Source organism: Sciurus vulgaris (assembly GCF_902686455.1).
Source record: "Sciurus vulgaris genome assembly, chromosome: 17".
NCBI lineage: Eukaryota > Metazoa > Chordata > Mammalia > Rodentia > Sciuridae > Sciurus > Sciurus vulgaris.
This window is the reverse complement of record NC_136478.1, coordinates 1620195-1644263: the sequence shown is the minus strand read 5'-3', so window position 1 is coordinate 1644263 and position 24069 is coordinate 1620195. Positions and strand designations below refer to the sequence as shown.

Below are 24069 nucleotides of genomic sequence, written 5' to 3'. Positions count from 1 at the left end.
TCCAGCATGGATGTGCTGGAGGTTGCCCAGGCCAGCCTAGAGGAGCTGTCCTGGCTGAGGCTGTTGTTCTGTGGAGTGACCCCAGTCCAAGTCTTTGAGCAGCCCTGAGGCCCTTAGAGGGCAGTGCCCTCTGTTTGTTCACTGTTCTTTGCAGGAGACTGTGGTGTGTCACTAGTGACCTCCAGAACAGCACAGTCCTGACCATGGGGAGCCTCACGAGTGGCACAGGAAAACCACAGTCAATGGCTGAGGGGTGGAGGGGTGTTGGGGAGGCAGGGCCTCTTGACAGCCCACCAGTGTGTTTGGGAAGTGGGAACCTGCCTCCTTGCTCTTGGCTCTCTGAGCTTTGGATGGAGGGATGGGGGACCCTCATCTTGGAGGTGGTCAACACAGCTGGCGGTGCTGAGGCAGGATGGGTGGGAGCCATGTTGTCTTTGGAAGGACTGAGCTGGCAGCTGGCCTGGTTGGGGCCAGGTGGTGTTTGCTGTGTCTGGTGACTTTCTGGACTGTCCACCGTGGGTCTGGCTGTTGTTTGGAGAGTGTCCATGCATTTGCCTAGTTGTCTTCTTCCCATACTTTCTCTTGAGAGCTCCTGAGCAGCAGTGGTGCAGGGAAGCTCACCGAGAGGATTGGACAGCAAAGTCCCCACGTCTGAGCTGTGCTCAATCTGCTGGGGAAGTCAGCCTCAGTGGAGAGCAGGAGGCCAAGTAAGGGGCTCATGTAAAGGCCAATGTAAATTGGTGGCTGTTCTCTGAAGTTAGGCCAGGATTCTTAATCTTCTCTACTTTTCTTTTTGTTTATTTCCTAACAGGAATTTGGAACATATAGAAAGTTGAATAATCCAACAGATTTCATCAGGAAGCCTATATGAAAGAATACCTTTGATTTTAGTACAGAGAAGTTGTCACTTAAATTCTTGAAGTTTTGAGGGCCAGCATCTTCTCAGAAGGATGCTGAAGGTGCTTTGCTTTGACTGGGTGGGAGCCCCCATGCTTAGCCTTCGCCCCCACAGAGCTCAGTGTGCCTTGGTGAGCTCCTGGCTCTTGAAAAGCACTGGGTTTGCACGGGGTGTGGCCCTCCCAGCACAGGCTGGCCAGCACCAAGCTCCCTGCTGAGCAGGGCCCACCTTGCAGCCTCTGGATTGTGGGATGCCACCACCCACGAATGAGCATGTCTAGAAAATCTCCCTTAGCTGCTGCTGCTGCTGCTGCGTTGAGACCCACAGCCCAGGGTAGTCCCTCGATTACTGGTTAACACCTCCATCAGATGGACTGCCTGGAGCCTGCTACTTGAGCTGGCCATGAATCGGAGTCCTCTAGGGCTTCTACCTGAATTCCTTTTCTTCTGTTGACCACATTGGTATCTCTGGGCCTGGGACTGGACTATGGTCTTTTTAAAAAATTTTAAATGTTTTTGTAGTTGTAAATGGACAGCATGCCTTTATTTTATTTGCTTATTTTTGTGTGCAGTGCTAAAATTCGAACCCAGTGCCTCACATGGGCTAGGCAGGTGCTCTGCCACTGAGTCCCAGCCCCAGCCCCTGCACTATGGTATTTTTTAAGGACAGTCTCCAGAAGCATGGATCTAGAACTACCTGCTGTGCCAGACCCCTTTGGCTTTGAGCATGTGAGGATACTTAAGATGTAGCCAGCCTCACTGTGCCCCCAGGGGAGTATGGTGGGGATGGGAACCTGCAGGCCTGGTGAAGCTGCACTAACTGGGTCGTGCTGGGCTGGAAGCAGAGTAGGGAGCTGTGCGGGGCAAGCCCGGAGGGGCTGGCACCATCCGAGTCTCTCTGGGAGCTCCAAGGTATCTCCCCTCGTGGTGGGCAGGAGCAGAGAGGGAGGCCAGGGAGGACTGTGCAGTGAAGGCAGGGTTCAGGATGGCGCTGAGTTCAGCCTGGACAGTGTCATTATGGGCCACAGCACAGGAAGCAGCTGACTCTGGAGTCTTCCGCCCTTAGGATCCCGGAGGCTTTTGCAGGCCCTCTGGTGTGCATTCTCCAGGCCTGCTGGCCCCACCCCACCTGACTCCTCTGGGCAGGCGTGCTGGGAGACTGGCGCATCTTACGTATCCTCACATACTAAGGCCAAGGAGAGGGTCTGGCTCAGTCAAAGCAGTATGTCCACAGGGTTAAGGGAAACGGGTGACAGGCCACCACCACCCTGGTGAGTGGGCCTTCTGCACTGCAGGAGCCACGGGGTCATACCACCTCCACAGCACTCTACTCAGCTGCAGCTGGCCACTCCTCCCTTCCTGTGAGCCTCCTCCTTGGACTGCCTGGCAGCGAGTGAGGAGTTTGGGATGACTGCAGTGACCTCCAGGGAGTACTGTTGCCTTTGGTGCTGCCTTGTAGGTGGATTGCGGGGAGGAAGGTGGTGTGGACTGTGGTCCTATGGGAGCCAGTGCTCGCCCTGAGCAAGTCAGGGAGGTTCTTAATGGTAACCGGGAGTTCCAGTCATCCTGGCTGGACGTTGCTCACATACGGTCTCAGTGACGCTTGGATGGGATGTTGTCCTCTGTTTGGAAACAGTGCTGAGCTCTGGTCCAGTGTTTACTTTAGAATCACTGAAACAGGTGGAGGTTGGCCAGGCAAGATTCAGCCTTCCTGTCACTTCTGGGGAAGGCCACAGTGATCTTTGGCAGTTTCAGAGTTGAAGCTAAGACCTCTGCCCACTGTTCCTTGTGCTCTCCCTTGTCCCTGTGTGACTGGCAGGCAGGGCAGGCAGGTGTAGCCAGTGCCCCCACCTCCGACAGCACAGGGTACTGCTGCCCCTCACAGCATGTTCACTGTTGGTCTCTGTGCCCCTGATATTCAGATACTAAGTCCAGAGATTCTTGGTGTCAGCGATACCACCTTCTGTTTGTCTGAAGTTTAGTTAAATCCCAGGACTCTGTCCTGCTCCATCCTTGGGGCAGCCACCCCCAACTCCATGGCTCCTCTGGCTTCACAATTGAACTTGGTGCCTTAGCGTTAAGACCTGCAGCTGAGCCAGGCCTTAGACGGTGAGCGTTAGACCTGGTGGCAGGCACAAGGTTGTCCAAGACATAGTTGCAGATCAGTTAGTAAGTATCCTGGAGGTTGGTCTTTTCACCATTCCCTCATGTCCCTAGACAGCCCCTGCTGGGTTCCCCTCCTACCTCTTGAGTCATGTGTCCACTTGACTCTATCCACTGGCTTAATGTAATAGTGACTGGCTGGTTTTTGCAAAAGCGCCCGTATCTGAGCTGGTACCCATCGCACTACCTTTCCACTTCCTCATGTCTTTGAGTTGTGAAAATCAGAGCTGTTTTCCATCCTCAGCTACAGCCAGGAGCCCAGCTGTAGTGCCCTGAGCAGTGCTTCCAGCCCTCACCTCACCCCCACCCCAGGGACGTGTGTTTGCGTGGACAGGGCTCCCTGCCCAGCCCTGATGTTCCGTGGCAGTTGTTGTTCAGGGAGCTGGGCGAGACTGGAGCTGTGGTTGGGGCAGGCCGGGGCTCTGGGTGGTGTTGTAGGCCCTGCTGCTGCTGCTGCGTACCTGCCTGGATCATGGCATAATGCTGCCGTTCTGTACTCCTGACCTTTGAGATCACAAGTTAAAGCAGTCTGGTCCACATGGTTGAGGAAAATGCGTGTGGTGGGGAAGGAGCTTTGACCTGGAGAAGAGGAAAGGGATCCTGGTGCTCTGAGCAGGACCAGCGAAGGTGCTTCCCACAGATGGACTCCACACTCACTGCCATGCCGTCCACAGAGGGCAGCGGGGTGGGCACAGGAGGGGAGGGGTGGCTGTCTGGATTGCTGGAGCAGAACTCAGGGGTGCTGTGGAGGTGGTGCCTCCCTGCGGGCTAATATAGTGCAGAAGACAATGGTGTGCTTGCCATCACATCGCCTCTCCGAGAGGCAGGACAGAGCGGAGATGGGTGCACTGAGTTCTCATTTGGGACAAGCGCGCTCAGTGTGGCCATCACACCCGTGGTGCAGAGGATGCACAGGGAAAGTGGGTGCCCCTGCCCATTCTTGCCTGTGGGGGGCAGTGCCTAAAGCAGAGGGAAGACGTGAGGCTTGTTTTCTAGAACTCATTGCACTGCCAGGGTGTAAAGAAAACCTGGTGTTTGAGCCCAGAGCTTGTTTATACCCTCCTTTCCCAACACAGGGGACTTGGGCCTGGGTGAGTTCTGGACTGCTCCCAAGGGCACTGCAGCAGTGGTACCACACCCCACAAGCTTAGGGCACGACCCTTCTGGGTAGCTTCCCAAGGTGTGGACAGCGCTCAGTACCCTGTCGTCTCTGTTGTCAGGGAGGTAACGAGGTGGTCTAGCTCCTGTGGAAGCCTGGCGTGCAGCACAGAATGTCCACATGATGTGGTCTCCCTCATTTGACTTTCTGAAATGAAGTAAGAAATCCAGGTCGCCTTTTTGGGCGAGGTATGGCTGCTGCTGTCAGACTCGAACCCTCCCTCCTGCAGCCACAGGGAGGGTGGGAGACGGCCGTGGGTCGACGTCCTGAGCCTGTTGGAGCAAGCACTCAGGCCACCTGGAATGGGAGCACTCCTTTGGCGCGTGCCCTGCAGCCGTCTCACCGAGGACCCGTCTTTTTCAGAGGACTACCCCAACGGCACCTGGCTGGGCGACGAGAACAACCCTGAGATGAGAGTGCGCTGCGCCATCATCCCCTCCGACATGCTGCACATCAGCACCAACTGCCGAACGGCCGAGAAGATGGCGCTCACGCTGCTGGACTACCTCTTCCACCGTGAGGTGCAGGCGGTGTCCAACCTCTCTGGCCAGGGCAAGCACGGGAAGAAGCAGCTGGACCCGCTCACCATCTACGGGATCCGGTGTAAGTGGGCCTCTCCCAGTTCCTGTCTGGCTGGGGGTGGAGAGGACTGTGGAGGCTTTTGGTGGCCACATTGGGGCCCACGTGTCCAGTGCTGGAGAGGGTGCTGGTCTTTGTGGTCACAGAGCTTGGAGGTTCAGAGACAAGAGTCCTCTGGTAAGGCATTGACTGATGTCCCACAGTGAGAAGGACATCAGGGGGTGTGTTGCTCCAGGGACTTTGAAATTGTGGCCTTGTTTGTCCTTGGGCCCCTCTTGAGGAAGAGGGTGGGAGAGCTGGGCCTCCCCTGCCTCCTGTTGACCACGACTCTCCTGAGCACCTGCTGGCAAGAGTGGAGCGCCTTCTGTCTCTGTCCTCCTGGCACCTTGGCCTTGGTCTGCAACACATGTTCCAATGTTTCCCTGGCCATGCTGGAAGCCATGGATCAGTGGCTAGGATCGACCTTAGTTTTCAGTGTGGCCCGAGCTGCTCTCTCCGAAGAACGGCTCTTGCTCAAGCCTGTCATCCTACTGATGAGACTTACAAGAGGGGCACAGAAGGGCCAGATCCTTTTCACCAGTGCCCTCTGGCCTGTTGCTTGCTCCCTAGGCCCTTTATTCAGAGTCCACCTGCTTAGGGAGCCAGCCAGCATGACTTCTGATGAGGCCAAGCAGGAAGCCAGTCAGCATGCAGCTCTGTCAGAGAGCCCAGGTCTGGAGCATGCTTCTGTGGCATGAATCTGTGTCCAGCACACAGTGTTCCGGTGCCCACAATGGAAGAGGCACGTCTGCAGCCCTGTCCTCAGATGCAGCCCTCCACGTTGCACATGACCCTTTCTGTTAGGAAAGGTCTGCAACCTGGAGCTGATGTTTTTATTAGCTCTCACCAAGAACAGCTCCCAGAGTCTGCGCAGGCTGGTGGAAGGTACTGTCCCCACAACCAAGGGGCAGGCCTGGGCTCTCTGGCCAGGAGTCAGCCTGCCTGCTGTGCTTCTCCGTATTCAGGCAGCTGCCACACACAGGGTCAGAGGTGTGAGACACGTGTGGAACCTGTGTTGTTGCCCCCTTGGGTTCTGTAGGCTCCACTCGGGCTGCTGGCACCCACATCCTGCAATCCCTGGGCCTGCCCCTGGTGGCTTCTGGGCAGTGCTGGACAGCGAAGGCTGGTGCAGTGGCTTTGCTGGGGCTTTCCTGGGGGGAGGGGGGGGTGCTCCTGGAGAATGACACAAACCCTTGTCTACACTTGCAGCCCAAGTGCTGTGCAGGTGCCTTCAGGGCTATAGCCATTGCCCAGTGCTGGGCAGCCTGGACTTGATGGAATCGAGGTGCTCCTGACTCAGTGCACATCTGCTGTTGGTGTCACGATAATCTATAAGCAATAGAGAAGGAGTTTACAGATGTTCCTCCTCAGGGTGCCAGGGAGTGTGGTGTACCCCTCCTGTGCCATCTGCATGGCTCCCTGTTAGCACCTAGGACACCACCATCAGAGGGCAGGCTGGGGGCTGTTAGAGGAGGAAGGGGCAGGTCTGGTCTGTCACAGCCAGTCCACTGGAGCTGCACTGTGGCTCAGAGCTTGTGTCCTACACACTGATTTCTAGGCTGTGACCCTGTGTGTGCCATTTCACCAGGAGGAACAGGAGCTGGTGTTGGACCAGGGCGCTGTGCACTCGGGAGCCTCACCTCCGGGTGACTCGTTGTCCACTGCTGCAGGGGCAGCTTTAGAGTGAGTGCGGCTGCTGCGGTCCTTGCTTAGCAGGCAGCCATGGCCAAGCCCAGGGCCCGGGGAGGTCTTGGGCAGGGGATTCCAGAGAACCACATCGTGTTTCAGATGTTCACAGTGGGGCATGTTCCCTGTCGTCCTTCCCTTGGGGCTTCAGAGTGCCCTGCCTGTGTGTCCTGAAATTAGATACAGGGCAGAGCTCCAGAGGTTGTGGAGGATGGGAAACAAGGAGCCGCGAGGCCACGGGGTGTGTGCAAGGGTTCTGTCCTGCCATTGTCAGACTGGCGCTCACAGTGCTTCCGTTCACTTGGCAGCTCCTGCTGGAGTCGGTCTCTTGAGTCGGTCAACAGGCTGTTGATTAGGACCTACCCATGACTGCTGGCCCCTTGCTGGCCTCTGAGCCTCTGCTTCCTCAGGGGATGGGGAGAAACCTGGCAGAGCTGCTATCGGGCTCTGCCAGTGCATGTGGCCCTCTACGCCTGTGGAGCCCCTGGCAAGGGGTGGTGTGTGTGCATAGATCCACTCCGCTGGGTGCAGCCCTCAGGCTGAGTGGGAGCCCACCTGGTCCACCTGTGTGTGTCAGTGAGGCCTTTGCAGTCAGGTGGCTGCTGGGTGTTCAGATGACCCTGAGACGCTCCAGCTGCTCGCCTGCCTTTTTTCCCTTTCCTGCTTTACTACTTACTGCTGGTTACTCCTCCGAACACAGCACAAAACATACACAGACTTGAGGTCTCAGCTCAGCTCGTGATGGGAGCAGACTGGTATTGTCACCCTGCCTCCTCCTCCTGCTGCCCCTTCCAGAGTCTGCAGTGACACCCAGGGCTTCAGGCTCCAGCCTGCAGCCATCATTGTCGGGCCCAGGGCTGCCCGTTGTGGAGAAGGCTGGCCTACATTTCTTCTTCCTGTTTGTTGACAGAAATATTCTCTCCATTTTTCCCCCCATGGAGACAGAAATCTGTATTTTGAAACACACGGTAGGTCACATCTCTAAATACCATCTTTGTGAAATGAGGGAACATTTTTATTGAAGGGGGGATTTGCTTTCTTGGGTATTGGCTTTTCAAAGGCTCCCAAGAATCAATGGGCCTCCCAGAATGTAGGGCAGCTAATGAAATAGTTTGTGTCCCACCGGAAGTTGTGCATTCTTGTAACTTTGGGAACCGTGGAACCTTCTTTTAAGGAGTGTGTTCTTGTTACTTGAATTGAGAGTGCAGGCATGTTTCTTACAGCTTTTCCTATTGATCATATGAGCCTTGACTTTTAAACTCCTCAGAAGAGCTAGTCCTAACCTGTAAGGTGCCAGAAGTGAAGTGAAAACACAATCAACACCCCCGCCCCGGCCTTTGGGGGCATCTGTGAAGAAGGCTGGTGTAGATGGGAGACCCCTGGGCCTCTTGGGTGCTTGGTGGGAGTTTGCTTGATTTGCACAAAGTCCCACACTCCCAGGTGACCTGCAGAGGGCTACAGTCCCCCTTTTTTAGCAGGCAGTCTCCGGCAGAAGTCACAGGACACAGGTGCGAGGTGCACATTTACCTCTGGGAGCCCCGGTCTGTCTCCTCTACTTGCTGTGTCCTGCAGGGTGTGCTGAGTTCCTGGGACCGCTGTGGAAAGTCCTGGGGGTTGGGCGCTGGGAACCCAGAGGTGGTTCTCTGATGGCTCTGGAGGCCATGTGGCCAAGTTGCAGTTCTTGGCAGGGCTGTACCTCCTCTGAAGGGGCTGTCCCTCTCCCAGCTTGTGTTTGGTGGTGGCACTTCTTGGTACTCCCTACCTCCTGGCAACCTGGCTCCAGCCCCTGCCACATTGCCACAGGGCCCTCTTTTCCAGTGTGTGCATCTGTCTTTTTCTCCTCTCCTTATAAGGACACCAGTCACACTGGGGCAGGAGCCACTGGTATGACCTCATTTTCACTTAATGAATCACATCTGCACAGACCCTGGTTCCCAGTGAGGTCATACTCTGAGGTCCTGGGAAGGATGTGAAATTGAGGGGATGCTGCTCAGCCCACTGCAGAGGAGTGGGTTCTTCTGAACTTGCTGGTTGGGTACCGTCCCTTCCCCAGCATTGCAGGGTAACAGGGTGAGGCTGCTCCACGTGTGCCAGGGACACAGGCTGTGCACAGGCACTCAGCATGGCAGGGGACCCTGAGTGCACCAGTTTGACCGAGAGCTGGGGTGGGGTCAGGTCAGTTTAGGCTGGTGGCTGAGAAGAAGCCTGTGAGAGATGGAGACCAGCGGAAGGCCCCTCATCAGCAGGGACCTGGATGCTGTGCCTTGAGGCCGTGGAGGGCAGCACGGGCTCAGCGAGCTGAGGAGCCACGTCTTTTTCATAACAGTGCATGCAGTGGTGGTGGTGGGACACTGGCTGGATGTGTACAGGTCTGTAGTGTCACCACGAGGACACCTCGCTCAACTCCCCATTCAGAGCAGTGTGGACTCTTCTGGGCCAGCTGCTATCAAGTGAGGTCTGTGATTTCAAGGAATAGATTGCTGATGCTCGTTTCCTACTTTGCTTTCTCCTTGAACTTGAGCGTATGCTGACAGGGAACATGTCTGATGAGCCCAGCGTGCCACCCACCGAGGCGGGACTGTAAGACCTGCCCGTTGAGCGCCACCTGCCCATCCCACAGCGCCTCCCAGGTGCACCGCGAGCCAGGCTTGCTGGGGAAAGCCAGGAATCTGCTTTTGTGATTTGAACCCACGTCAGAGTGGCAGTTCTGCAGGGTGGGGAGGTAGTTACTTGTTGGGGAGTTGCTTTCTGTCCCGGGTGGGCTGCCGGGCAGCTAGCCAGGGCAGGGCAAGAGCTGGCTGGGGCCTCCCCTGAGCCTGGTGGACAGGCATGGCTCCTCCCAGGCCCGGCCAGTGGCAAGGGCTCACCCCTGTGCTTTCCAGTAAGCTGAACGTGGCTCCATGGGCAGCAGAGGCGGCTCGAGGGCCAGTGCGGGCAGCTTCTGTTTTTGTGCGCTCTCTGCCTTCTGCCTCCCAGCTCCCCAGCGCACTGACACGAGGGAGGCAGCCTGAGCACAGAGCAGCAGCAGGACGGGTGTGCTTCTTGCCTGGCCTCCCCGAGTGTCTTGCTGGGCTGTGCCAAGGGCCTCAGTGGAACCACACCTCCTCTGCGCTGGCACTGGAAGGTGGGATTGTACGCGCTGCTCACTGCCACCTGGCCTTTGACTTCACAAACAATTTTTCTGACTTTCGCCTCAAAACTGACTTGAAGGTGAATGACATTCTTTTTCCTCAGGGCTGTTAAATGTGAAGCAGACAAATTAAGGTAGTTGGTTAGTTGCGGGTTCTGCAGTGACCATGTCAGCAGTGGGTCCTGTCACTGTGGTGGTCACTATCCTGGGACTTGGCCAGGCTTTGCCCTGCAGGTAAAGCCACACGTAGCTTATTGTGATCACTCAGTAGATATTTATTGAGTGACGATTCTGTGATTTCTTCAGAGGTGACCTGAAAGTCAAAGTCCAGAAATTTGCTGCCTGATTTAAAGATGACCTTTTTTGTTGGAGGCTGAGCATGCTGTTCCCATTCTGTTGGCTGCGCTTTCTGATCCTGTGAGTTCTGCACTGTCTTCATCCACTCTTTTTTAATCTAAATCACAGGATTTCGTTGCCATTGCATTTCTGCCCTAAACACATGCTCATTTAGAAAGTCGAGAACTGTCTTCAGAACAATGACAGCAACAAACCCGCTGATGCGTAATATAGTACTTAAAAAACAAGCACTTCCTTTGTTTTGATCAATTCTGGTATTTTGCTCTCAACAGGAGCAGGTGTTCAGGGACAGGGCCATAGTTTAGCTCTCAGTGGATGGTCCAGACTCAGGGTGATTCATTCTCAAAACAGGAAGTATTTCAGTGTGAGCTTCTGACCACTGCAGTTCTGTTTCATCTGTTTGCCTGCAGCGTGTGGCCGGCAGAGAGGTCACTGCTGGAGTGGGAGAGGGCCTCATGAGTCCCGTGTCCCGCTGGGTACGAGGAGGGCCTCCTAGATCCTCAGTCTCCTCATTGTTGCCCGGGAGTTCTTCAGACGCTGATCAGTGCTGCTTTGAGAGCTGTTGAAGGGCGACCGGACATGTGGGTCCCGTGGGTGCTCCGCTCTGCCAAGTTGCGCTTCAGGAAGGTGTGCACCCATGTGCACCATCCCTGCCCAGTGATGGCGTGTAGGTAGTGCCCTTTCTAGGTGTGCGGAGGGTGCCCAGGCAGAAGCACTGCATAGCACACAGTCCTGCACTGGAGCTGCTGTGTTCAAGGAGAAATGTGGAAAGGCAGGGGTGTCCACAAGTGAGTGTCAGACCTGGGGTGCTGGAGAGTGTCTCCAGACGGCCTGTGGTCACCTCATATCCATGGAAGAGCTAAGCATCTGCCGTGTGCCAGAACAGGCTGGCTTCCTGGCGCGCACAGGTAGATAAATCCAAGCTCCAGGGTTTGTGAGAGACTTCAGGAGCAAGCACCACACCTGTGTGCATTTTGTGCCACGGGAATGTGGGGCGGGTGGTGCAGCAGGAGGCTAAGGGCAGGTGGGGCTGTTGAGGCCCAGGCTCCACAGGGCTAGGGTGGCTGAGCAGACAGGTGCAGGCAGAGGGGTAACCGCTGCAGTTTTGGAAAACCAGATCTGACCACATTGTTGGGATCCTGATTCGATTCTCCTGGCATTTGGGACGTGAGAAACTGTTCGTGAGTTTGGGATGGCAGAGGGGGGACTGGACCACAGCAAGCCTGATGTTTCTGTCCCCCAGCATGTGGTTGGGTCAGGTCCTTTATAAGTTAAGTGAATTGAAAGGAGGTGTAACTGTGTCTGAATGAGTCTGGTGCCTGATCTGGGAAGGCACTCATTCCCTGGCTGTCTTCTCTGGTGAAATGTGCCTTTCTGGCTCATCTTTCTGGAGAATTGGGTCAGCCTTTGGTAGCTGGGCTATGGCAGCTGGCCCCTTCAGTGTTCAGGTTACTCGCAGGCAGCAGGGCCCTGGAGGATGGCTGTACCTCACTGCTCTCCTTTGGGATGTGTTCTTTCAGGTCACCTTTTCTATAAGTTTGGAATCACGGAGTCTGACTGGTATCGAATCAAACAGAGCATTGACTCCAAATGCCGGACAGCGTGGCGGCGAAAACAGCGAGGCCAGAGTCTGGCGGTCAAGAGCTTCTCGCGGAGGACACCGTCCTCATCCTCGTACAGTGCCTCAGGTAGGCCCTGTGGCAGGTGGTGTGAGTGGAACCTCAGGGCTCAGTGCAGGGGGAGGCTTCCCACCTGGCTGAGTCTGCAGCGGCCACTAGGGACCCTTCTCTCTGGGTCCACAGGAGGGTGGTGAGGCTGTTCAGAGGGTCCAGCAGCCCTGTCCCATTCATCTCGCCAGTGGAATGCCTTGACCAGGGGCAGGAAGACTGGGGCCTTTGGGCTCCGAGTTCCTGTGGACTCCAGTGCAGAGGGGGGTTTGCCCAGACCCTCCTGCTGCTGCTGCTGCGGAGCCCCTGCGCATCTGACTGACTTAACCACAGTAGCAACAGTATCGTCGGTGTTGCAGGGTGACTGCAGATGAGGGGTTGGGGGAGTACCCAACCCCTCTTTTCTCTCTTCTCTGATTGTGAGCTTACGGACTCAGACTTCTCCAGATAGTAGAAGCAGGGTCAGCCTCCCTCAGGTGTTGTTGGAGGGGCTGCCTTCCCTGGGAACATTCTCATCCACCATGCTGGTACGACTCTGGCTTTCTACTGCCTTTCGCCTGAGACATCTCAACATTTATCAAGTATTTGAATTAAATGATCTTTCTAGACTCCCCACAGCAGCTCCCATGGCAGGGCTCTGGGAACCCCAGCCCTAACAGGGCCGTTCCAAGAGCAGCCGTGGTGGAGACACTCTTCTGAGTGCCGCAGCACAGCCGGCCCGAGCTCTTCGTGCACACCCTGGGGAGCAGCTTCCTCCTGGCTGTCTCGGTGGTTATCAGACCTCAGCTCTGGCTGTTGCTGAGGTCCTTGAGATGGAGGTGGCACCTGGGTGGGCCATACAGGGCGCCCTGGGCAGTGCTCTTGTGAGTGGCTGCAGGGAAGAAGCCGTGAGCAAGGATTCCAGGCCTTGGGCCATGACTAGCAGGCCATGGAGGAGAACCGCACTATGCTGTCTCGCATGGTGCAGCCACTGTGACTGTTGTGTGGATGCAGCAGCAGGAGTCAGGACTCCTGTCGCCTGGGCAGGAGGCGGCAGTCAGGCTTTGTTCCCACTTCATCAAAGCGTGGAGCTGCGAGGAGCCGCGGCTGGAAGTGTGCGCATGCATACCTCCGCAGTGGCTCCCTAGGCAGTGGGACGACAGATTTATTTCATTTATGTCTTTGTGTTTAACTGTGACTTCCACATTATTTCCAGTGAACACTGCATTGATTTTATAGCTTTTAAAATGCTGTTTAATGCAAGGAGAGGATAGTTTTGCTTTTAGGGACCATGCAGTAGCAGGGCCAGAGTGAAGTCTTCTGTAGACACCTGGACACAATCTAAGAAGCTGCTGTGCAGAAGCTGGGCAACAGGCTGCCAGGCCTGTGCTCCCTGAGAGAAGGCAGCGGGACCTGCCCCCACTCTGGACCCCTCTGGAGTGGGAGGCATCAAGGCTTTCCCAGCGGAGCACTCAGCTGGGTTGTGGGCCGTGAGGGGCTGAGGCAGTGAGAGAGGTGGGGGGGAGAGGCAGGCTCCCTGTTGAATGTGTAAGGCCTAAGAGGCACATGCCCAGAGGGACATTCCTAAGCTCACCTGGGGCCGAGGGGTGTCTAGTTTCCACTAGGCAGAATGCAGAACCCTATGTGACAAGCCCAGCTTTCAGCAGGGGCACCGGAAGGCCTTGCCTGTTCAGGCTAAACTATCCCCAGGGAAAAATTGCCATGCTCTTGATAGGAAGACAGCACAGTCTAGACACCTGACGTGGTAAGATTTATAAGACCCACTATCTAATCAAAAGAACCAGGTGCACACCTGTAATCCCAGCGGCTCTGGAGGCTGAGGCAGGAGGATCACGAGTTCAAAGCCAGCCTCAGCAACAGCGAGGTGCTAAGTAACTCGGTGAGACCCGTCACTAAATGAAATAAAAAGGGCTGGGGATGTGGCGCAGTGGTCAAGCGCCCCTGAGTTCAACCCCTGGTACCAAAAAAAAAAAAAAAAAGGTAGCAGAGGGCAGGAGAGTGTGACCAGAAAACCAGTGTATAGGAAGAGCAGTCTGCAATGAGCTGACCAAGGCACTAGCATGTCTGCTATAAGCATCCTAAGGGGGAAAAGGAATGTAGTGGAAGTAGGGAAGTATAAGATACATAGAGAGCCACGTGAACTTCTGGATGTGGACCCCAAGGGCAGGGGTTGCCAGGGCATGGTGCCATTCTTGATATTAGACACGTTCTGGGTAGGGCCGGTGGTTTCTTTCATCAAATGGGAAATCTGAACCCAAGTTAAGTTCCTGGCCAGAGTCCGTCTCTTCACAAATCTGGAAACTACTAGATGTGGTATCCTACATTGCTGGGATACTGCAAGATCTCAGGGGCGTATTCGAGGCCACCCCAGGTGCAGCTCTGTACGCAGGTGCAGGCGCAGAGCCTCGTGCGAGACGGGCTCTTTGTTGCTGCGCTCAGGTGCTGCAGCTCCCCGGAGCCCAGATGTTGCAGGGCACTGTGCACATTAAGGTCCTGCTGCATTCGGGCGGCCTGACCTGTGATCACAGAATGTTTTGGAGCCTTTGAAAGGACTGTTCAGAGACAGACTTTGTGGTGGTGCCGGGATGTTAGGCTGTTGTTATTGGAGGCTAGAGGGTTTGGATTTCAGACCTCAGGATGTGATTGGTCCTTTGGTGCCTGGAGAAGTGGCTCCTTGGCATGGGGCTGCCTAGAGGAGGCGCAGCACCAGCAGGTGTGGGAGGCAGGCTGCGGCCCAGCCAGTGTTTTTCATTCATCTTGGGGTCACAGGGCCAGCACTGCATACCTGTTCTTCACCAATGTTCTCCACGCGTGTCCTGCTGTGGCTGGTAGCTTTGGGACTTGGTACTCAGGTGGACTTGGCATGGAGCTGGCCTTCTCTGCACTCTACTTGCAGATGGACCACTTAGCGATCACCTCGCGTTCAGATTCTGATGAGATATCAGGGCAGTGGCCTGAAAGTGTCTCTAATCAGCTCCCAAGTGACACTCACACTGCCGGCCTTGCCCATCCTTGAGCCAGGCTGTCAAGTGCACTGGAACATGTAGGTCATGGGCAGGTTGACCTTCTGGTCTGCTGCTGACTTTGCGGGTGGAAATTGAAATGCCTTTCTTTCCAACTCAGGTGAGCTGTGGTTTTCTTGTTTAATTTTACATTTTTTTTACTTACTAGTGTTTCTCTTCCAGTCATCAATGTTTTATTCAACTGGATGACTGTAACTTAGTTTAATGATAGTTTGTTCATTAGATTGTCAAGTGTTTCTCTAAGATGCTGTGAATGTTGTTGGTCTCTGTGGGTCACAGCTAGCCGTCGTGAGACATGTCTTCTGTGCCTGAGTGCTGGGCAAGGTCCCAGAAGTGCCATGTCCAGGAGACCCTGGAAACTGACTGCTCTGAGGTGGCTTTTGAAGTCGGTGTCTGGTGTGCCTCTCCTGAGAGGTGGGCCACACCTGTGCCAGGGCAGGGCTTTCCTTGCTCTTCTCTTTGGTCCGCTGTCTCCAGTTTCCATTCCCACTGAGAGCAGCACTGCCCCTCTGCCTTCTATGCCCCAGTGTTTGGAGGAGGAGTGAGCAATGAAGGGCAGAGGGCAGGGTGAGTCCTCCAGACCCCCAGTGAGGGTGATCAGCACAGGTGAACCCTGTGGCTTGAAGTGCTCCCTGTCGGGGGGAGCATGGAGAGTGGCTTCTGAGTGTTGGCCCACACTTTCCCAACAGGGCATGGTGGCCATCTTCCTCACCAGGGTTGCAGTCAGATGAGGATGGAGAAGACCTTTTTTTTAAAAGCACTCTGCTTTGTAAACTTCAGTTGATTTAATTGTTATCTATTTGAATATGCTAAATTCTTGGGCAAAATTAGATAAAACAAAGTAGATGGTCAGGTTAAGGGACTTACAGAATCTGCTATCGTTCTTTAGAACGATATAGAATCTTGGCCTAACAAAGCTATTCTGGTATTTAAGTCTATTTTGGTGACAAATAACCCAATACAATGTAATTAAGCCAGAGTTCTGTTAATGTGGAATTGGTAGTCATTCAGTGGGGTTGTCTTGTTCACCTCTGAATTCTCATTAGACAGAAAAGGAACTTCCAAACAAATACTCTAGCTGAGATCCTGTGCCAAGGATAATCTATTTAAAGATGACTGTAAATGCCAGTTTGAATACAAATCATGAAAATACTAGTTTCAAGAGAGTTTCTAAAAATTGAATTACTAAGCACTGTACCATGCTGTATGGCAGCATGGTGTAGGTGTTTACTTGTGCTTGAGTTTAAGATGGCTTAATTTTACTGTTTAAAACATTCTGAGCGTTGTTTTTCTTGAGTCTCGTCGGTGAGTTGGAAACCCTGGGTGGGTGTCTGTGCTGTGACCAGTATTTAGAGTTGAAGAGGACCAGCTCTTGAAATCCATTGCCTGCACATCTGGGTGTAGCTGTCTTCACTTCGGGCCAGGATAGGTGGGGAGGCCCTGGGCTGGGCCCCGCCTTGGGCTGCCTGTCTCACTGATGGCAATCTGCTGCCTCCTCTGTATGCCTGTGACCTGCATTAGTGTGAGCGTGTTCACCTCTGGGTCACAGAAAAGTTGCCAGTGCAGATATTTGTTTTAGACTCTAAGATTACTCTGACTTTAAACTATGGGTTTAAATAAGTCTTCATATTGCACAGTTGTGGTGAGCTCCTGAAAGAATGGTAATTTCGATGATTTGAATCTTAGATTTGGAAATCATTTGTATCATACTAACAATTCCTATCTTCTGGGGTTTTTTGGGAACTCTATACGTAAGTGGAACCATTCTTCTTGGGTATAGTTTTGAACCATTGGAGACTGTCAAACTCCACTGATTTTTTTTTTTTTTTTTTTTTTTAAAGTTAACATTGGAGCAGAAATTCTTTGGGAATCTGTTCAGTTATATAGCTCTTACTAGCTAGTATAGTGTCCTCTAAATATTTTGCTCTTACACCCTCGTAATGAAGTTTGAAAATGTTTTTCCTTGCTTTTTGCTTTTGTAGTGGGGATTGAACCCAAAAGTGCTTTAATACTGAGCCACATCTCCAGCCCTTTTTATTTTAAATTTTAAGAGTATCTCACCAAGTTGCTGAGGCTGGTCTGGAACTTGTGATCCTCCTCAGCCTTATGAGTCTCTAGGATTATGGGAGTGTGCCACCATGCCTGTCTCCTTGCATATTTTCAACTTGACTTGTTAAAAATTTGCCATTTAAATTTTTTCAGTATTGTTTGAAGTAATTAAAAATGTAATTTTTACCACTTTGCAAATGTTAACATTTTATTACTGTTACTTTACTTTAAGAAATGTATTCAGGGGTTGGGGTTGTGACTCAGTGGTAGAGCGCTTGCCTAGCACACATGAGGCACTGGGTTCAATTCTCAGCACCACATATAAACTAAAAAGTTCGTCAACAACTAAAAAAGAAAAAGAAAAAGAAATGTATTCAGTAGAGTCTACCTGCCTTGACATCTGATGCTTACTGGGAGCTGTTTCAGAGTGCCTGGAAAGCCTTTCCTTAATAATGAGACACTGGGGCTGAGACGTAGGTCAGTGCAGAGCAGAGTGCATGCCCAGCTGGTACCAGGCCCCAGCTCCTGCCCCCAGTGTGCCTGCACATACACACACCCCCACACACAGTTGTTACTGGTTTTCAGTTTTCTTCCATTCATATTAACATTTTACTTTTTTTCACAAAATTTCCTCCTGTGGTAATATATTTTTATGTTTAAATTTTTTTTTTTTTTTTTTTTTTACTGATTGATCATAATTCTCTGCAAGAACAATGTATGTGCATTAAAAATTTCTTAGGCCCTTAATGTTTTAAATGTTTAGGAAAATTTGGATTGAGACACCATTACAATTAAAATGAGCATACATCAAAGCAAATATATCTTATTTTGGCTGAACATAGAAAGTAAAATACTATTTTTGAAATGTGTCTGGATGGGGCTTTTCTCTGTTTATTTTATTATTTTTTAAAAATTAAATTAGTTTAGCTGATAAAAATGTAAGGTGCTAGGGGTACCAAGTCATGTCTGATGTGTGTGTGAATTGTGTGCCTTTTGCAGAGCGTGGCACACTGTCGCCCTGGTGGCCACTGTGCTGTGCAGCGATGCCCCTTTGCTAGTTACCTTTATACTCCATGGACAGACACAGTGGACTGAAGGCCGGAGACAGGGCTTAACATCAGTTAGTCCTGGTTTTCATTTCTGCAGTCACATCCTGGTGCTCCTTGTTCATGGAGCCAGGTTGATGCGAATAGAAGGGGTTTACTGTGGCAGTGACCCTGGTTCTGCACACTCTCTGGTCTTTATGTCAGAAATTTCAGTTACCCCAAACTTACTCTTAGTGACCCTGAAGAACACTGGGACCTGCTGATCCACATCAAAGGGTGAGATGTCTTGTGCGAATTGAGGGACAAGAAGAACCTGTGACGAGGCTGTCTGTGTGACACCCCTCCTGTGCTCCCGCAGAGACCATGCTGGGTACCCCACCACCCGCCAGTGAGCTCCAGCAGCCGCAGCCGCAGGCCCTGCACTACGCCCTGGCCAACGCACAGCAGGTGCAGATCCACCAGATTGGAGAGGACGGACAGGTGCAAGTAGTATGTATCTCCTCGCCCGTGGGTCTGGGGAGACTGGGGAGGTGTGGCACGTCGGGGACACTTGGACAGCATGGGATGAGGTGGAGGCACCTCACTTGAAGGAGCAGTGATTGTGGTATGAGCTCTTGGAGTTCATGGGTGAGGGCAGTTACTGAATGGCCTTGGCACGGAAAAGCATGTCATAGGATGACTGGTGGTCCCTTGTGGCTCCTCTGTCCTGTAAGAGTGTTGATGTCACCTACCTGTGTACAACTTGCTGGAGGTTTTGACTGCTTGGGGGCCCCTGCTTCTGTCTGACCTCCTGGGAGGCATCATGAACATTTCTCAGTTCAGAGACTCAGGCACCCTTCTACTGAGGGAAGAGAAGGTTCTTCCTTCAGAGGGAACAGCAGCCTTAGTTCCTGCATAGCATGTCCCTTGGGATTGTGTAACTCATTGTGTCCCAGGTTTCCAATGCTGCGAGCAGGAATTTCAGCATTACTCTAAGTAGCACATATGTGGCTCAGTTTAACCTTTCATGGGTGATCCACACCTGGGGCTGTGGGACAGAATGGGCTTAACGTGCAGTGGGCTGCAGTGGTCACAGCTCAGCATGAGACCTGCCTTAGCAGCTTGGAATCCTTTACCCTGGGGCTGCTGGAGTCCAGCCTGTGGTCAGCCCAAAGGGCTGAGGTGAGGCCCCCACCCCCACACTCATGGGCTCCTGTGGCAGACATTAGGAGTGGCAGGAAGGGACAGGAGACTTCCAGAGGCTTGGCAGGAACCGTGAGTGTGGGGGTGCACACCTGTGACCCAGCGACTCACGAGGCTGAGGCAGGAGGATGGCAAGTTCCAGGTCAGCCTGGGCAACTTAATGAGGCCCTATGTCAAAAAATAAAAGGTGCTGGGGATGTGACTCCATGGTGGAGGTCCCAGAATTCAGTCCCCAGTACTACAAGGAAAGGGAAGCCAGCCCTGACTTTATGTTGTGCCGTGGGTCCACCCTGCACACTGCCTGCACTGCTCTGTCCCTTCCTGCCAGCACTCTCCTGGCATGTACCAGGTGGAAACCGTTGTAAAGGAAGCGGTTGCTCTAAGCTTGCCTCCTTCTTTTTCATGTCACTCCCATTCTCTTCCCTTAGTGCTCTTCCCCATAGTGTCTCGTGGACGGATGCGAGGGTGAGATGCACTGTGCCATACTTTGCCCGTCTAGAATAGTTCCGTGGTTCTTCCCTCATTCCCTCCCCTCAGTCCCCTTGCTTTACTCTACTGAACTTTTTTCTATTTTGATGGAATTCCCCTTTTCTTTTATTCCCCCCTTGTTTTGTACTAACTTCCACATATCAGAGAATACAGTCAACCTTTGCCTTTCTAGGGCTGGCTTATTCCACTTAGCATGAGTCTCCAGTTCCATCCATTTTCTGGCAAATGCCATCATTTTAGTCTTTATGGCTGAATGATACTCCACTGGTACCTATACCACATTTTCTTTATCCATTCATCTGTTGAAGGACAACTTGATTAGTTACATAGTTTGGCTCTTGTAAATCTTGTTACTATGAATGTTGATGAGCTGCATCCCTGTAATGTGCTGATTTGGAATCTTTGGGATGCACTGAGGGTTACTCCCATTCTTAGATCTGCTTGCTCAGTGGCAGTAAGAGACTCAGCACACGTCTCCCGGGGTGCTTCACTCCTCCTGCAGTGACTGGTGTCTGTGGCACTGTTGTACTAGAGGTGGGTTTCAGGAGTGTTCTGTGGGCCGGAGCTGTGTGCACACTGCATGGCATGGCCAGCAGCTGGCCTCTCTTGAGTCAAGGTCAGACTTGGCAGAACGTGCTTCTCGTTTTCTTTGGTGTGTTTTTCTTCTGATGCTTCTTGGTGTCTTTTCTTCGTGGATCCCACAGGGCCACCTCCACATTGCCCAGGTGCCTCAAGGGGAGCAGGTGCAGATCACGCAGGACAGCGAGGTGAGTTGGGTGGCCACCTGCTACGCTTGCTTCCAGGCCCTGAGACAGCGGGCTGGTGTTCACTGACCCTGTGCTGAAGTTGCAGACATAGGACCAGCAGGGCTGGGAGGCTGAGGGCAGCACAGAGCCTCTGGGGGCCTCGGAGGAGAAGGTCCACTGGCTCAGAGGTGCTGATGGCTCTTCAGCTGTTCGGCTGTTATGGGACATTTCCCTCCTGCCTTACAATAGCCTTGCTGCGCTCATGGAGTGGGTGTGGTTTAGTTGAGAGGAACTCAGTGGTTTTCACAAGTTCAGCCTGAGCCAGGAGCTGGTGTAAGGGCACCCGTGGGCTGGCCTGGGACCTGGAGCACATGAGTGGCTCGCTGAGCGCCTGCTGCGTGCAGTCTGCTGTGCCGGCTGTGGCTGCTGTGGGGACGCAGGTCTACCTCCCAGAAGGGGCAGGCCCCAGACAGTTGTGCCCTTCACCATGAGGAGGGCCGAGTGTGCCCCACTTGTAGGACAGTAGCAGGAGACTGCAGGAGAGGGACTCAGGGGTAGCATCTGGTGCGGCCCCTTGACTGGACACCTGGAAGCTGTCAGTGGGCACATTGGGAGGGAAGCATGCTCAAGGGGGGAGCAAGAGGGAGTAGGACACAGGAGATTCTCAGAGAGGGGCAGGTGCAGGGGAGAAGCTGGTGTGCCCCTCACGTGGAGGGATGGGGGCAGCGTTGGGACGGTGGTCCAGGTAAGTGCTGTGCTGCACTTGGGGGAACGGCGTTGTCATTAAAGGCACAATGGGGAAGGGTGGACCGGCAGCCTGCGCATGTCAGTCCTGACTCCTCAGTGTCCTAGAAGGCCCTGGCATGCGGTCGGAATTTTTATACTTTGCTTATAGACACTTGAAGGAGGGAAAATAGATACTGTAGTAAAAGAAAAAAAGGAACATGTTTGTTTTTTATTTATGCTAAAACAGCCTGTGTGCTCCTTCTCGAATTTCAGTTTTCACTCTCAATTTTGATCCTTTCTTCAGGTTTTAGATCTCAGTCCCTGAATTATTTTTGTTTCCATTAAGAACAAATACAATAAATTAGAAGTTTGCTTATAGTATTAATGGTAACTTTATGATAAGTTATGATATGGGGTCAGTCTTCTTATCAGAAGAAACCCTCATCTTCATGCTGCTTGTTTAACTGAAGTAATTACTTTGTGAGGAGACATGTAGCAGAGTCTGCCAGACTGACCCAGCTCATTTTGCAAGAAGTGGAAGTATGGCTAAGTGAGGTGGGGGGCCCTGGCCCGGCCAAGCTGAGGCTGCAGCTTTGCACCATCTGCGTTTCTTGTGTATCAAATAAAGTGTTTCAAATAAAGGTTCTCATTTGGGGTCAGGGTAGAGGAATGGATGCAATGTTTTGTTTTACCAGAAAATAAAAAGTACCTAGAGACTAAGTTTAAAATATTTAGTTTTGATTTTCTCTGCGACAAGGGGTTGGGCCTTTGTAGAGTTAGTGAGACCTGGATGTTTCTGCGTGGCATGGGAGGTTGTACCTGTCTGCATGTGGTGTGGGGTCATTTTTTTGTTCCTGAGTGTCTCCTTTTACTTTTACTTTGCAGGGCAATCTACAGATCCACCACGTTGGCCAGGATGGGCAGGTAGGTTCTCCCCTGTCCTACTTGACACCTGCTCACTGTCCCCTGGCTGGGGCTCACTTGGCCTTTTCTCCAGCTTTGCCAAGGTGGTGATGGTGCCTGGCAGTGGGAGCTGGGGATGGGAAAGACTGGCTTCCCTCATGGTGACCACCCGGTGTCTGGAGGATGGGCAGGGCAGGGCTCTGGGTCCACATTTCTGCTTTGTGGGATTGTGCAGTAGCTTTTGCTACGGAATTTGTAGCAAAAATCTTTCTAGCTGCATATGAGCTGCTGATGGTGCTCATGCAGGCAGCTGTGGGCCAGGACAAGGTGGATTTGTTCCTCTTCACTGCCATCACGTTCTAGCCATTTACCTTTCTTCTAACTGGAGAGCAGCCCTCCAGCAGGCACCCCGATAAGAATTCTGCAGCTGGTGAAGAGCCTCTGATGTGGCCCCCAGGAGGCCTTTGCTGACCAGGAGTGGGTGAGGCTGCGGGCAGAGGGCTGTTTTCATGGCCCTTTGAAGACGGCTCCTAGGAGAGAGGGTCTGGATGGTCCTTCTGTTGTGAGGCACCCGAGCTGGGCAAGGGTGGACAGGCTGCGCACAGCTCACTCCCTGTCCCAGAGGCAGGGGTCTCTCATGCAAAAGGTCTGTGCGTGGTGCTGGACTCTACAGGGTGCAGAACTGGACAGAAGGGCAGACAGAGCCCTCCAGCTCTCTCTCTCTCGACCCCTGGGGTGCACTGAGAAGGGCCTGCTTGCCCCGAATAGTCTGTTTCAGTGGAGGTTCAGTCAGGAGTGCTACTGTGGTTGTAGTGTATGAATCTAAACTTGCTGCCTGGGTAAGAACCAGAGCCCAAGAAACAAAACCAGGAGAGCCCAGTTCCACCAAGCTGTCGTCTGGTGACAGGGCCACGCCGGCCTAGTGAGAGCCGGCTCCCATTTCCTTTGCCTGTTTCTCATGGTCAGGGTGGGAGAGGCCTGGCCTCTTGCTCGTGGCGTTTCTCTTAGTTTTTGGTGACTGAGTGGCTTGTGTATACACCAGTGGCATTGTACCCTGGTTGACCTGCGCCTGGACTTCAGTGCATATGAGTAAGATTCCCGACCTGACCTTTGGTGTTCCCTTTCTTTCCATCTCCAAGTCTGCTTGGAATTTTTGAGATACAGTCAAGTTTTTATATTATACTAGTGTAATGACTCTCATGGTTGTGGACAGAGCCACCCTGGTCTTGCCTGAGCATGGACTCCAAAGTCTGCCTGCAGGCACAGCAGGTCCAGGAGCAGAGGGCAGGTTCAGAGTCAGGAAGGGCTGCTGTTCTGAAGTCTCTAAGCTGTGGAGATCAGTGACAGAGGATGGGAGAGCAGTGACTGAGATTGGGGTCTCTGATGACCTCATAGCTGTGGCATGCCTGGTGCCTGGGAATGCTTAACTGCTGTGTCAATGCCCTGCATGAGGAGGCTCTGTGCATGAGTCCTATCAGTTCTGACCTTGATCTCAGGCACACAGCTCCTGGGAATAGAGGAACTCTTATGCTAGACAGCTACAGTGTTTTATTAGCTCCACTTCTCCTGAGCCTACCCACTTTATAATAATTTTTAACAGCGGACTTTCTTGAGAGCTACACCAAGCTCCTAACCCTTGCACTTCGCAACTGTGGATTGCAACTGCGAAAGAACTACCTAGGTGTCCTAGCTTCTGTAACTTTCCTGACTACAAAGAACAATGCCTGAATAGTCTTCAATCTGATGAGACATATATAAATAACAATTACTGGCTTAACGTTTTAGATCTGTATCTCTGTCAAGAGCAGAGCTCCACCTGATCCCAGCTTTATCTTCAAAATCTGTGTTTGTGAGTCTTTATTTTTCTAATCCCCCATTTCCCCTCACCGGAACCCGCAAGTTTGGCTGCACTGGATGAGGCACTAAGCCAACTTATTTTCTGGTATTTCTGTCTCTTCCCACTCATTCCTGCTTAGAAGCCCACTCCACTGCTGGCGGCCATGGCGTGCCACTCATTTTTGACTCTCTTCTTGATAAAGCAGCCTCAGCACAAAGTAAACAAAACTACCACACTGGTCACTTTTTATATTAAACAATAACTTACAACTCATTTGATTCTTTCCCCTGTTGAGTCTCATACTTTGTTCCTACCACCTGATGCCCATTATCGAGGACATCAGTCTGAGATGGCCTGAGTGAAGGCCAGGGCCAACTCTGTGAGCGTGGGT

General features: G+C 52.7%; 1 protein-coding gene across 11 annotated transcripts in view; it reads left to right on the top strand.

The window, feature by feature from the left end:
• The window catches only part of BANP (BTG3 associated nuclear protein), an 84844-nt gene that overhangs the window by 47428 nt on the left and 13347 nt on the right, over positions 1-24069 (top strand). For 6 of the 11 annotated variants that reach the window (XM_079119613.1, XM_079119608.1, XM_079119611.1 and 3 more), the window contains 5 exons: positions 4583-4822; positions 11531-11698; positions 18154-18284; positions 20162-20233; positions 21824-21862. In XM_079119613.1, the coding sequence (XP_078975739.1) occupies positions 4583-4822; positions 11531-11698; positions 18154-18284; positions 20162-20233; positions 21824-21862 (650 nt within the window). The remainder of the gene's footprint in view (positions 1-4582; positions 4823-11530; positions 11699-18153; positions 18285-20161; positions 20234-21823; positions 21863-24069) is intronic. The other 5 variants (XM_079119614.1, XM_079119609.1, XM_079119612.1 and 2 more) reach the window with 2 other exon arrangements.